The 12,844-nt window shown below is 39.5% G+C and overlaps 1 protein-coding gene across 1 annotated transcript; it reads left to right on the top strand.

Moving 5' to 3' along the window:
• Positions 1 to 10,141, top strand: fndc7a (fibronectin type III domain containing 7a). The gene is made up of 14 exons (XM_061731097.1): positions 1 to 57; positions 546 to 564; positions 756 to 1,013; positions 1,876 to 2,136; positions 2,690 to 2,947; positions 3,040 to 3,291; positions 5,102 to 5,356; positions 6,016 to 6,273; positions 6,467 to 6,724; positions 6,893 to 7,147; positions 8,058 to 8,327; positions 8,427 to 8,453; positions 8,822 to 8,858; positions 9,440 to 10,141. The coding sequence occupies exons 1-13, from the start codon at positions 1 to 3 to the stop codon at positions 8,851 to 8,853; spliced, it is 2,460 nt and encodes an 819-aa protein (XP_061587081.1). The 3' UTR covers positions 8,854 to 8,858; positions 9,440 to 10,141.
• The last annotated feature ends 2,703 nt before the right edge of the window (positions 10,142 to 12,844 follow it).

The raw sequence follows: 12,844 nt of genomic DNA, 5'->3' as shown, positions 1-12,844 counted from the left end.
ATGGGAACCACTCAGTTAAAGATGCTGAAACTTTTGCTTTTATTCACCTTAACGGGGGTAAGTGACGAGCAGTTACCAATATCATTTTATTGATGCAATCAAAAGTATTTCAGCAAACCTTTCCACTGTCACTGTCCAATAGATACTTTTCCAATGTTGTTTTTTAGAAAAAAAAATATGTTTCTAGGATATTTTCTGAATTAAAAAAATGCAGAGGGCTCCTGTCCTGAACACAGGCTCTTTTGAACATGACGGCTTTCAACAAGTGCGTGCGGCAGACCCAACCTCAGCTCAATAGACAAATTCATTCCGACCTGAAAGAAATACCTGCGCTGACCAGGCCTGAAATCTGTGCTGAGTGACAGTAATGTGCAGCCTGCTGCCCCTCATGCTCTGAGAATATGATACAGGGCCTAATTTGCCTCCGGGATATAATATGAAATACTATCAGCCCGCTGCCCTTGGAGGTCCTGCATTTCATGCCTTTTATCATCCAGATTTTACCTTCTATCTTTCATTAATTTGCCATTGTCTCTTTTTTTCAGATATGCACTGCTCAAAACGGTAAATTATGCTTTAAAAAAAATATTTATCACAGACATTTTTCATGCAAAATATCTCTTACATTATATTATTACTTAAAATACATTACTGGATATTTTGAAAACTGAGTTTTATGGGCACCAGATATAACATTTCTACCTTTAAGTCATTAACATATATCAACAACCTTTCCTTCTCCTTATCTCCCTCAGACATCACGTTATCAGTGTTCACGGTGACCTCCAAGAGTATGACGGTGCAGTGGAGCGGCCAGGCCGGTGCCAGCTCTTACAAGGTCACAGCCACACCCAAGAACTCTCCAGAGCAGCCCGTCTTTGCTCAGTTCAGCGGCAACACAGTGATGGGCTCAGTCAACTCCCTGTCGCCAAACACACTGTACACCATGCAGTTAGAGGCCATGGACAATGCTCTCAATGTCCTGAGCAGCGCCGAGACCGAGGAGACCACAGGTCAGTGAGAACAGAAACAGCAAGAGAGGAAACTGACGGAAACTGCCTTCACACTCAAATACAAGCAAAAACGCTGCGCTGGAAGTCCAAGGCCTAAACTTAAAGTGGTAATGCTCACAGTGGCAGTAGAACAGCTTCTATTAATGTCATTATACCTACATGAGCAGAATGGTGTCAGACTCTGTGTGCTGAAAAGCAGTTTTATGAAGCACAAACTAAATAACAGAGAAGTACATGCATGCACACCCTCACGGATCAGGCAACCCTCTTTCCAAAAGGTTTGGGGCCCACTTACATTCAAACACGCACGCACGCACGCACGCACGCACGCACGCACGCACGCACGCACGCACGCACGCACGCACGCACGCACGCACGCACGCACACATACACACACTCAGAAAGATTTTAAAAAAAACGAGAACATTAAAATGCAAAACAAAAGCTCACTTTTAAGAGCTGACATGCTGTCTTAATATTTCAAAATAAATGTGAAATTTATATGAAAGTTATTTTATTCACATTTAAAATAATATTCCAAACCTTTTGAGTTGGATTTTTTTTTCATTATGTCAATAGAGAGCATAATTCCTCAGTTAAACAGGGAAATATATTTTTGTTTTTTATCGAGAAGATCTTCAGAAGTTTTTTCTTAAAGTTAACTCTTTGTCTGTAGATTAGCTAGTAACCACACTATTCAAATAATTGTAATGCTATTAAAAGCACAAAACTGATTTATGGAAAGAAGTAATAAAGAAAATTAGAAAATGAATGTTTTTTTTGATAGTCTATAGGAAATACAGAAATATTTATTAAAAAAAAACCCTTCTATATTGAAAACTATCTGTCATTTGCTCCTCAGCTCCTGAAGTGCCCAGCATTGAGCAAGTCTACTCCAAAAACAGCGACAGCATCACTGTTGAGTTTACAGAGGTTTCCGGGGCAACCAGCTACATCCTGAGGGCAGAGTCAAAGATGGGTGATTTTTTCTTTGAGACCAACGTGACCGACTCTCCGGGAACCGTGGTGCAGCTCCAGCCTTACACAGATTACATTTTGAGCGTCATGTCCGTCAATTCAGGGGGGAGGAGCCAGCCCTCGTACCCCACCGAGGCCAGGACAGGTGGGTTTCACTAATATGCTCCACCCTGCATCTCTAATACTCAGAGGATTAGTAAACATTCTGTGTCTCTTCATCAAAGTTAAACATATTCTTGCAAATAATTACTTTTTAAGCTACTCTCACCTGACCAGGGGGTACACATTACTAAAGATGGTAATCAGCTTATGGGGGGGGGGGGGGGGGGGGGGGCGAAACTGAGCCTTTTTGTTGTTCCTGTTAAACAATAGCTTGTTTTTTCAATATCAGGTTATGATTTCAACCCCATTCTTTGGAATTTGTTCTCATTGCTGCTAAGCCAAGGTGGAAACTGTATACATCTACCTGTACTGTACCGTTTTCATGAAGTGAAAAGGGAAACCATGAGAATGAGGTTGTCTCCTTTCCTGAAAGAGGACTAACTGTAATATGATCATGAATACAAAAAAGAAAAATGGCAAAACGAAGGCTGATATATAGAAGGGTGATTTTTGTTTTTATATGTTTTTTTGCTATTTTTTATCCCTAATTTTTTTCTAATTATTTCAATAAGACTTATAACCGGCTCTGTCTGCAGTTGTAACGGCACCCAAGTTGAACACAACCTCCCCCAGCAACAGCACCATCCTTGTGACCTGGGCGCCGGTAACGCACAGCATCCTCTACACGCTGTGCATCATTAGGGAGAGCTCCAGCACTCGCCTTAAACTGAACACCACCGACACCTCTGTGACGTTTGACAACCTGGAAGCAGGAACTACATACTGTATCAAGGGGACTGCATGGGACTCAGAGGGACGCACCGGTGACGACCTCACCATCTGCCAGATCACACGTAAGCATGCAGTGCATGAACTATCACATTTAAAGCTATGCCATCCTGTCTATGTAAATAACTTACTGGTAACTTTTTGGTTTCCTTTCCAGGCCCTTCAACTCCAGATGTGACCCAAATCCAGGTGACTCAAGGTCGTTCCCGTGGGGTTGCTGTCTACTGGGCTTCAGTTCAGAGTGCAAGGAGCTACATCGCCTGGACCTCGAATGGGCAGAACTGCTCCACAGATAGCATTTATTGTTACATCTTACCTGTAGAGTGTGGCCAGAACCAGTCTGTGTCTGTCACGGCCTACAATGGTGCTGGTCCCAGCACGCCCTCGCAGCCAGCTGAATATTTAACATGTGGGTTTGTAACACTCAAACACTGTCTAGTTCAGGGGTCGGCAACCCAAAATGTTGAAAGAGCCATATTGGACCAAAAACACAAAAAACAAATATGTCTGGAGCCGTAAAAAATGAAAGGTCTTGTATCAGCTTTAGAATGAAGACAAATGGTGAAAGGAGAAATGTCGAAAAAAAGTCAAGATGTGGAGAAAAAAGTCAAAATTTAGAGAAAAAAGTCAAAATGTTGAGATTAATGTTGAAGTACAATCTCGAGAAAAAAGTTCAAATGTTGAGAAAAAAGTGGAAATGTCGAGAAAAAAGTCGAAATGTTGAGAAAAAAGTCGAAATGTCGAGATTAAAAAGGAAAGGAAAAAGGAAGAAAAAAAGTGGAAAAAAGGAAAGAAAAAAGAAAAAAAAACAAGAAAAGAAAGAAAAAAAGGAAAAAAAGAGAAAAAAAGAGAAAATAAAGACAAAGAAAGAGAAAAAAAGGAAGAAAAAAAGAAGAAAAAAGGGAAAAAAAGGGAAAAAAAGAAGAAAAAAGCAAAAAAAAACAAGAAAAGAAAGAAAAAAAGGAAAAAAAGAGAAAAAAGGAGAAAAGAAAGAGAAAGAAAGAGAAAAAAGGAAGAAAAAAAAGAAGCAAAAAAGAAGAAAAAGGGGAAAAAAAGGAAAAAAAGGTGAAACATTTTTGAAAAAAGCTCTAGGAGCCACTAGGGCGGCGCTAAAGAGCCGCATGCGGCTCTAGAGCCGCGGGTTGCCGACCCCTGGTCTAGTTAAAAAAAATCATGGGTGACTTTGGAAAAGATGTGCTCTTGAAAGCAATTGCATAATTTTTTCTGCATGAATGCAGAAGTCAGTGCATTATATTTGCCAAGGCCACTAACACAACCACATATCTCACAGAGCCTGACTTTACGTGACAAAGGTTTCCTAAAAGTATCCCAAAGTTCTTGATGCCGTGTTGTCTGAAAGAAAGGAGACCATGGGTCCCTCTTGGATGCCCCTTCTAACACAGCTACATTCCTTCAGATATTTTGAATTTTTTTTTAAACTGTAAAGGGAGTCATATGAAAACATTTGGATATTTAGAAGCTTACTGTTAATCAATATGGTAATTTCCCCTCAAAGACAGGTACTGGAGTTGTTATTAATGTGTAATATGCCACATTAAAATCTATTATGGTACAGTCAAGTGACCACTGTGACCTCTACAGTGGGATCTACATTTTGGGTACTGGTGTGCAAGGAAGTGCCTACTCAAAATTTTGCAATGTTCTCATACTGCATACTTAGTATTATGTTTTAGCAAAATTAGTACAAACTAGGACAGTGTGATGTTATAAATCTTTTTGGAGGACACTTTATGCTTTTGGAGGACACTGCTTTTGTTACAAATCAAGATTACAATCAATTGCCAACAATCACCTATTTGAAATAACATTATACATTTTTACATCATAATTCGCCCTAAACCCTCCACCCCGCCCATCCAAACATAAGCAAAAATGCATTTATATTATCAAATACAATTTAGTTGAGAAGATAAAGGATGAAACAACCTAAGCTGGTGCGGTGTGCAATGACACAAAGGTCTCAGTTAATGTAAATGATTAATTAACTTGCAATTCTCTATAGTGCCTTGACATGATTCTGCTTTGAGGTTGTGCTTATAAACATATGTAATGTTAAACTGTTAAAAACTGTTTAAAAACTGTTGTAAAAGAGCATTTGTACATGTTAGGAAACACTTCTTTGTTTTCCTGGTAAGAGATCATTTTCTATGTCAGCGAGGAAACGATTTTTCTTCTCATTTCTTCCTTTTCTGTGACAGATCCATGTCCTACAGCGAACATCTGGGTGGAGGAGCCGGCAGCGGGTAACTGCTCTGTGGTGTGGGACAGAGTGTCCCTGGTGGAGTACTACGTGGCTTTCATAAAGAGAGACGATGGGACCGAGAAGTTGTGCAACACCACTGAAACCACCTGCCCGTTTTTCTGCATGTGCGGCTACACGTACCTCACCAGCGTATTCCCCTACAACCAGGCCGGCACCAGCCAGGATGCACATGTCCGCAAGTACACTACCAGTGAGATCAACACACACACATACACACACACACACACACACACATGCAACACCATTACATGATTGGTCCTAGTTACTCTTTTTTATGACATATATCACACATTTATACGAGTATTCAGCGTTGATGCACATTATATTACTTCATCTTAAAATGTTTGAATCTTCTACTAATATCTTAACCAGTTTACTGTAACAGGCACTAAAATATCCACAACTGTTTTCATAATCTGCCTTTCTTATATCAGTTTTTTGTAATATCACGGTCTGTAACCGAAAGGTCGAAGCTTCAAAAGTTTAAATATCTCAGCTTGACAACCTGAGATTTACACAGTACCTTTATTGTGAAAATACACCTTTTCAAAGAAAGACATGATGATTATACCCGTGACCCTGCACGGGATTAAACGGGTATAGAAAATGGATGGATGATTGTAAAAACGGAGGAAGAAAAACATAATTTATCCATGTGAGGAAGAAGCAGCGACGTGAACCAAGTTCCTCGTGTATACAGCTCTAAGCTCATGCTACTCTGCTATGATTATTATCAGTGGTTACCTTGATGATTTTACAATTTTCAAAATTACTAATATAAAGTTTACTAATAAAGTCTTGATTATTATTTTCATCTGCCTTTCCCCTCCCTTCCTCCTTCCATCCCAGTTCCATGTTGTCCACAGGACGTCACAGTGAACCTGGTTTCTACGGAGACCCTGGAGGTCATGTGGTCGCCGGTCAAAGGGGCAGAAGTGTACGAGACCACCGCTGCACAGACCGACGACATCATCCACTGCAACGACACGTCACCAGTGTGTGCGCTCTCAGATCTGAGATGCAACACGGCCTATTCTGTCACAGTGACACCCTGCAGCGAGCTAAGAGGATGCAACCGCACCTGCACACCACACACACAAGAGACAGGTAACACGGCGTTGCTTCTAAACACGTCAGAGTTAAAGATGATTAGTTATTATACAGGTATATAAACTTGAAATCTTGGACAGATCAAACAACTGCAATACTTTACATTGCACGGTTATCAAAAAATAAACTTTGCATCTATGTGTATGTTTAAAACAACTTATTTTATTTCACCCTGCCTGCCCTGCCGCAGCTCCTTGTGCTCCGGAGATCCTGAACATGACGCAGAGCAGCAACTCCACGTACAAAGTCCTCATTACCACTCCCAACTCCGGCAATACAAACTATACCATCGCCGCCACCGGACGCTACGACAGACACACGTGCCAGTCGAGAACCGACTCCTGCGAGCTAACACAGCTGCCCTGCGGCTCCACCTATGAGGTCACAGCAGTGGCCGCCACAGCAGCGGGGAAAAGCCTGCCTGGATTCAGCAAAGCTTTGGAAACAGGTAGGAGGGTGTCCTTTCCCTACATACATTATGCTTTTACAAGCAAAAACAATCAGACCACTATTTTTAATTCACCCTTGAAGATGTTTAAATGTGTCACAAGTCGACAATTTAAAAAAGGCCTCTACATTGACTGCAGTTAACACTAATTCTGGGTTGCGCTTTAAGGTCCCTGCTGCCCGGATTCTATGAACGTGTCTCAGGTCACTCAGGCCATGACCAACGTAACCTGGTCACCTGGCAGCGGCGCTCGCTCCTACATCACCACCCTGATGTCACCACGAGGACACGCCAAATGCCACACGCTGGACGCCCACTGCCTGATGGGCTGCATCACCTGCGGCACCAACTACAGCGTCCATTTGGAGGCCATCAGCAGCACGGGACACAAGTCTGAGTGCAAATATCATGGATTTTCATCCAGTGAGGGCAAATGCAAACATGCAGATTGGTAACACTCATCCAGAGGGAGGAGAAAATACACACACGCAAAGCTCAGTTACCTTGAAGAAACAGTGGATACAAATTTAGAATCTGAACAGTGTCCTGTCAAAAAAAGACATTTTTAACTAATGAAACTAATGCAAACAAAGTACATTCACAATAACAGTAAATTGTTTATACAGTTGTGCATATCAGGAGACAATAATTATTTGTTCCTCACCTGATCTTAAAACAAGTTAAAACAACTTCAGATGAGCAACAACATGACATTACCTCGTGTCATTATTTATTTTTTACAAAACTAAATCAAAAACATTGAAGTAGTGGGTGACTAACAACAGTATGTACATTTTTCTTGATTCAGGAGCTTGTACAACCATCTTTAGTAGCAACAATCTGCAACTGATTGTTTTCTATTAACAACAAATTTTTTGAAAATTTCTTATAAAGGCGATTGAGTTCATTTAGGTCTCAATGTAAGCACATTCATTTATTCACATTATGTTCATTTTATAGCTTTCCTGACGTGTCACTGCAACATTTCTATTGGAACACCTTGATTCTGTTGTCTTTGATATATTATTTAGACTAAATGTGCTGCTTTATTTGGGATCACTGTACACTGTATTTGTTTGTTTTGAACCAAACTGGAGCCAAATGTACCAGCTTTCAAAACCTCTGCTTTTACAGAGGTGCTCAGTCTTAGCAGCTGAACTTAGTTTACCCACAAAGCTTCTGCATGTTGTTGAATAAATCATGACATGGTCTTGTATTTATTGAATATTAACACCTGGTTTGACTCAGACATCTCTTTCACCATATATTGATTAGATCAGAAGAACGTTGTATTTTTCTACATGCAACATTCACTCATTTGGTTTTGCCGTAGGTGCCTGCTGTCCAACAGGTGTCAAGCTCTACCGTCGGACCAACAATTCGCTCAGGGTGTACTGGCGTACATCGGGCCCTCAAGCCCATAACCACACAGTGGAGCTGTACGGGAACGGGACAGGAGCCAATTACCTGTGCATCGCGGCTGCAGGCAGCATGTACTGCGACATCCAGGAGGAAAGGTGTGGGGACGTCTACACAGTCGTTGCAGCACCAGTGGGACAAGATGGAGTCAAAGTCACCTTCTGCCAGCCCAGGAAATACTCAGGTGGGTTATCTGTGAGCTCTGACAAGACTAACGTTATACATTTCTTTGAATATCTGAAGATAATATACAAGAGTCTGAATACTTAAAATGTCTTCTCAGTTCCCTGCCCAAGCAATGCTGGTATGGGTGAGTATCATCTGTTGACATCATGCATATTTCTTAAATATTTACTTTCTTGCCAAGAGATGAATATTTTAAAAGACCTATATCTGCCGTTTCAGGTACAAACATTTATTGTTATATTTGCTTTGTTCAAAAAAGATTTTTGAATATTTTTTTTCAAAAAATAGTGATACTTTTCTGTATGTCCACAAAATTTTAAGAAGTTAGCTCCTGGTTGTTGTCTCGTGTTCACTGTACAGACATAGGCTATACCAACTTTTTGGCAAGAAAGTAAAGAAGGCATTTCTTTAAATGTCTTTTTAATCTAATTCAATTGCAAGCTCCTGGAAAATTAACACTTGCCCTTAAATGCCATCCTTCTCCTCCTGAAGGCATTTCTCGTGGAAGACGAAGCGTGAAGTAAATTTGGTAAGTTTGTACTGACACGCACACAGTCCCAATGTGAGAAGATCACATAGAAACCACATTATATATGTAACTGCCTAAAACCATTAACCTGTTTGACGCTGCATTATGATGCCGGTCACAACAGAAGTGCATATAAGATGTTGTCACAGGACAAGTCCATTGTGCCACTTCACTGCTTGAAGGGTATCGTGTGACGGCATCATAATCAGACATAAACTGGCTTTACAGGATTAGAACAAAAGGAGTGAGAGGAACCTCGGGGAGCAGGTGACAGAGTGTAGAGAAAAGCAAGTCATCTCAGTCTTTCCTGGAGCTTTATGGATACCTGTACTCAAAAAATAGAAAAAGGAATCAAGGGAACATGACTCAGGCAAACGAAGGTGGAGGTGGACACCTACTACATGTAACACAGACATCTTATTGTGTTTTTATAAGCTCGTTGAAAGATTATATTTTATAGCCTCCAACTTTGTAAAGTCAGCTGTGCTCTGATTTTAGTGTATTAAGTTTAAAAAGAATCGGTAAAAAAATGATTTTCTTTTTCATCCAGTCTTTCTGAATGTTTCTCTCTTCCCCCACAGGGACGTCCACCACCGTCACAGAGACGAGGACGTCTGACTGTGTTTACACCAGCCCAAACTGTAAAGCCCCATCAAATAAATTACTAACAGCTTAGGGATGTGTTGAAGTTAAAGCAAGGGAAAAAACTTTTTTATAAGTCAAATAAAATGAGGATGATGAAACCAAAGCCATAAACTATAAAGTAAAAAATAAAGCTTTGGAGGTCATTAACTGTGAGCATTTATTCATCACATTTTTCTTCTGGCTGCTTCAGAGAGATAGCATTTTTAATTTTTACTCATTGAAGATGCCACTTGATATAATAACATGCAGTCATGTGTTTAAAAAAATAAAAGCAGCTAAACTTGAAAGAACAAGTTCCTTCACAAAAAGTTGAGGCATGTGTTGTAAATGCAAAGAGTATAACTTTGGTTTTTCTCAGAAATGAGTCGCACATTTTCACGGTTGAAGCAACTGAAAGGTGAAACATTGATGAAATTATACTTTAGCTCCTCTCCAAGTAGAAGACCTCCATATGGCTGCAGTATGACATGTCTCCTGCTGTTACAGTACGAGGGAAAGCAGGACAGCGGGTATCGATCTCATCCACCTGGAGTCATGCATGCCAAGTCCTGTGGATGATACATCTGATCATACTGCTGGAGACATATTCAGTGTTGCCTCTGCTTTCACTGGAGATGTTTGCTCCCATTTGACAGCTGAGAACAATAAAACACAATGTTTTTGCATCACAACTTGGCGTGCTGTGTGTTTATCCGTGCAGGTCTTTCATGCAGTGCAGATCCTGGAGAGTTGCATTTATTAACTATCAGAGGTGTCAAAAGTATTCACATTCATTACTCAGGTAGAAGTATAGATACTAGAGTTTAAAAATACTCCTGTAGAAGTTGAAGTATCAACTCAAGTTTTTTATAGGTAAAAGTATAAAAGTACCGGTTTCAAAACTACTTAAAGTATAAAGTAAAAGTAATGTAAGGGGGAAAAAAGCCATTAAGGACAAAAGCCATTGAAAATGAATGCATCTTAGTATAATGCAAATATATTAAAGAACCATATATGTGTACTATTGAGCATTTACATGTGTTTCAGAGAGCAGAAGATATGATGACTAGTTGCCTATAAGTATTGTAATGGTGCAAAAAGTCAAACTTCAGAGGCATGTTATCATTTATCCTAACCTTTATTGGAATGTACATCCAAGTTTAGTTGCAGGAATCTGAGGGAACGGATGTAAGAACAAAACTGGACAAGAACATCTGAAACAACCACAACCAAATTCACTCTATCCGGATGGAGCAATTTAACTCGAAAGTTTTTTTTTAAAGGCCGAAATGAAATAGAGTAACGAAGCTGTTTTTAAAATGTAAGGAGTAAAAAGTACAGATAATTGCGTGAAAATGTAAGGAGTAAAAGTAAAAAGTCGTCTGAAAAATAATTACTCCAGCGAGGTATAGATAACCAAAATTTCTACTTATGTAAGGTAACAAAGTATTTGTACTTTGTTACTTGACACCTCTGTTAACTATCTTCAGTCTGTCAAAATAACTGAATAAAACTGATCAAGTAAACATCTTAAAGCAGGCAACAACCTTTTAAAAAATACTATTGATCTGGCTTTCATTTCATTCATTCCACTCTGTCAAAGCCATATACAGCGACTAGGAATATACTTTCCTGCCTGGCTCAAAAGAACTAGTGTCATTGGTCAGAGCTCCTGAAAAGTGGATGTGATCCCTGAACAGCTTCCTGCACGCGAATACAGCAAGATGTGGTCTCAAACCACTGCAATCCTGTCCAAAACAGTCCTCTCTGGTCCACAGAGCGTACTGGAGTCTAGGTTCTGGAAACGTTGGTTCATGTATTCATCATAGATATATTTAACAAACAGATACATTTTGATTTGTTGCAAAAATTAGTCACATTGAATGAATCACATTTTTAAAAAGGAATATTTTCAAGTTTAGCTTGTTCTCTGCAAGCACATGCACAGGAGTGTTTTTATATGGGTACATCACTCTGGATGTGTTCTTGTGTGTGTACACAAATGTCAGCGACAGACCTGGAGGATTCGAAGCAATCACGTGGCTACATTTGTCAAATATGCACATTAAATCATGATTGTTTCACAGAACCAGCAAAACAAAGGACACTCAGTCAGATTTATGTCAGAGGGACAAATTTCGATCCTCGCAGTGGGAGCAGAGGAATGGAGCACCAAGCTACCACATTAGTTTACATAACAGCCTCAGTGGATTATACTGAATTAAAAAATTATGTTTGAGCTTGTAAGAAAAATTACAGTTTATAATGTCTTGTTGTTTTCTTTTTATACTAAGGTATATCTTGCTATCTATAAAATAACATAAACACAGGATAATATTTACTTCAGAAATGTCTGTTTCAGTTTAAATATGCCCCTAACTGTATTAATAAAAACTAAAAATTATTAAACAAATTACATTATTAATATATAAGTTATTTATTAGCTGAGAAAATGTTCTAAAATTGCATGATAATGATTGCCAACATGACGCAAGCCCTGCGAATTAGCAGTGTGTGACAATCATACTTGAAAAACAGAGAAATACATTATGAAAATCTGAGTTTTATGACGGATGCTTCTGGGAGTTCATCCAAACAGGAACGCTCCCAGAACTTTCTAAGAAATTTTGAAAAATGCTGTTTATCAAGCTGGAAAAGGTAAAAAACACAACAACAACTCTGGACTACACCATTTCACAGAAAATTGAAGATCACTCCGTGAGGTCATAAAAAACCTGGCAGCTTCTTAACAACTACACCCCTCAAGTGAGTAATGTTAATGTTCAGCATAAGGCTGTTCTCCTAACGGTGAACGCTCACAGTAGTGAACAGCTGGGGTGAACATGACAGGGCTGTTGAGAAACAAGCCAAGATCCAATCCATCCATCCTTCCAGAAAGCACTATCATGTAACACGAAAATAACTATTAAACAATTACATCATTATACCAACAAACAGTAAAACACATTGGATATGATCAAGTCAAATTAACGACCTTAATCCAGAATAAATGTTTGTGATGGATCTAAAGGGAGAAGTCCATGAAATGAAACCCATTACGTTGTTTTCCGGTGGGGGAATGGCCTAAAACTCCTTTACATTGGTCAGCTCTTATTTCTGCAGAAGAAACTCACATAAGTCACCCACAACAAAATACTGTTGCCAAACTGACGTTGGATCATTTTCCTTATTAAGAAAAAGATTTCAAGTAGAATATTTTGTGGCATTTGTTTAATTTGACTCTGTTTAACTGCTTAAGCTCAGTAAAATAGGAAACCAATTATAATCATAACAGGCCCATGGCCTTAAGGCAATCGATATAACAATGCTTCACAACAAAGCATTTCCAAGAAAGGTGACAT

Source organism: Cololabis saira, chromosome 10 (assembly GCF_033807715.1).
Source record: "Cololabis saira isolate AMF1-May2022 chromosome 10, fColSai1.1, whole genome shotgun sequence".
Lineage (NCBI taxonomy): Eukaryota > Metazoa > Chordata > Actinopteri > Beloniformes > Belonidae > Cololabis > Cololabis saira.
Note: the sequence above shows the minus strand (reverse complement) of the source record. Positions and strands in the feature narration are given on the sequence as shown.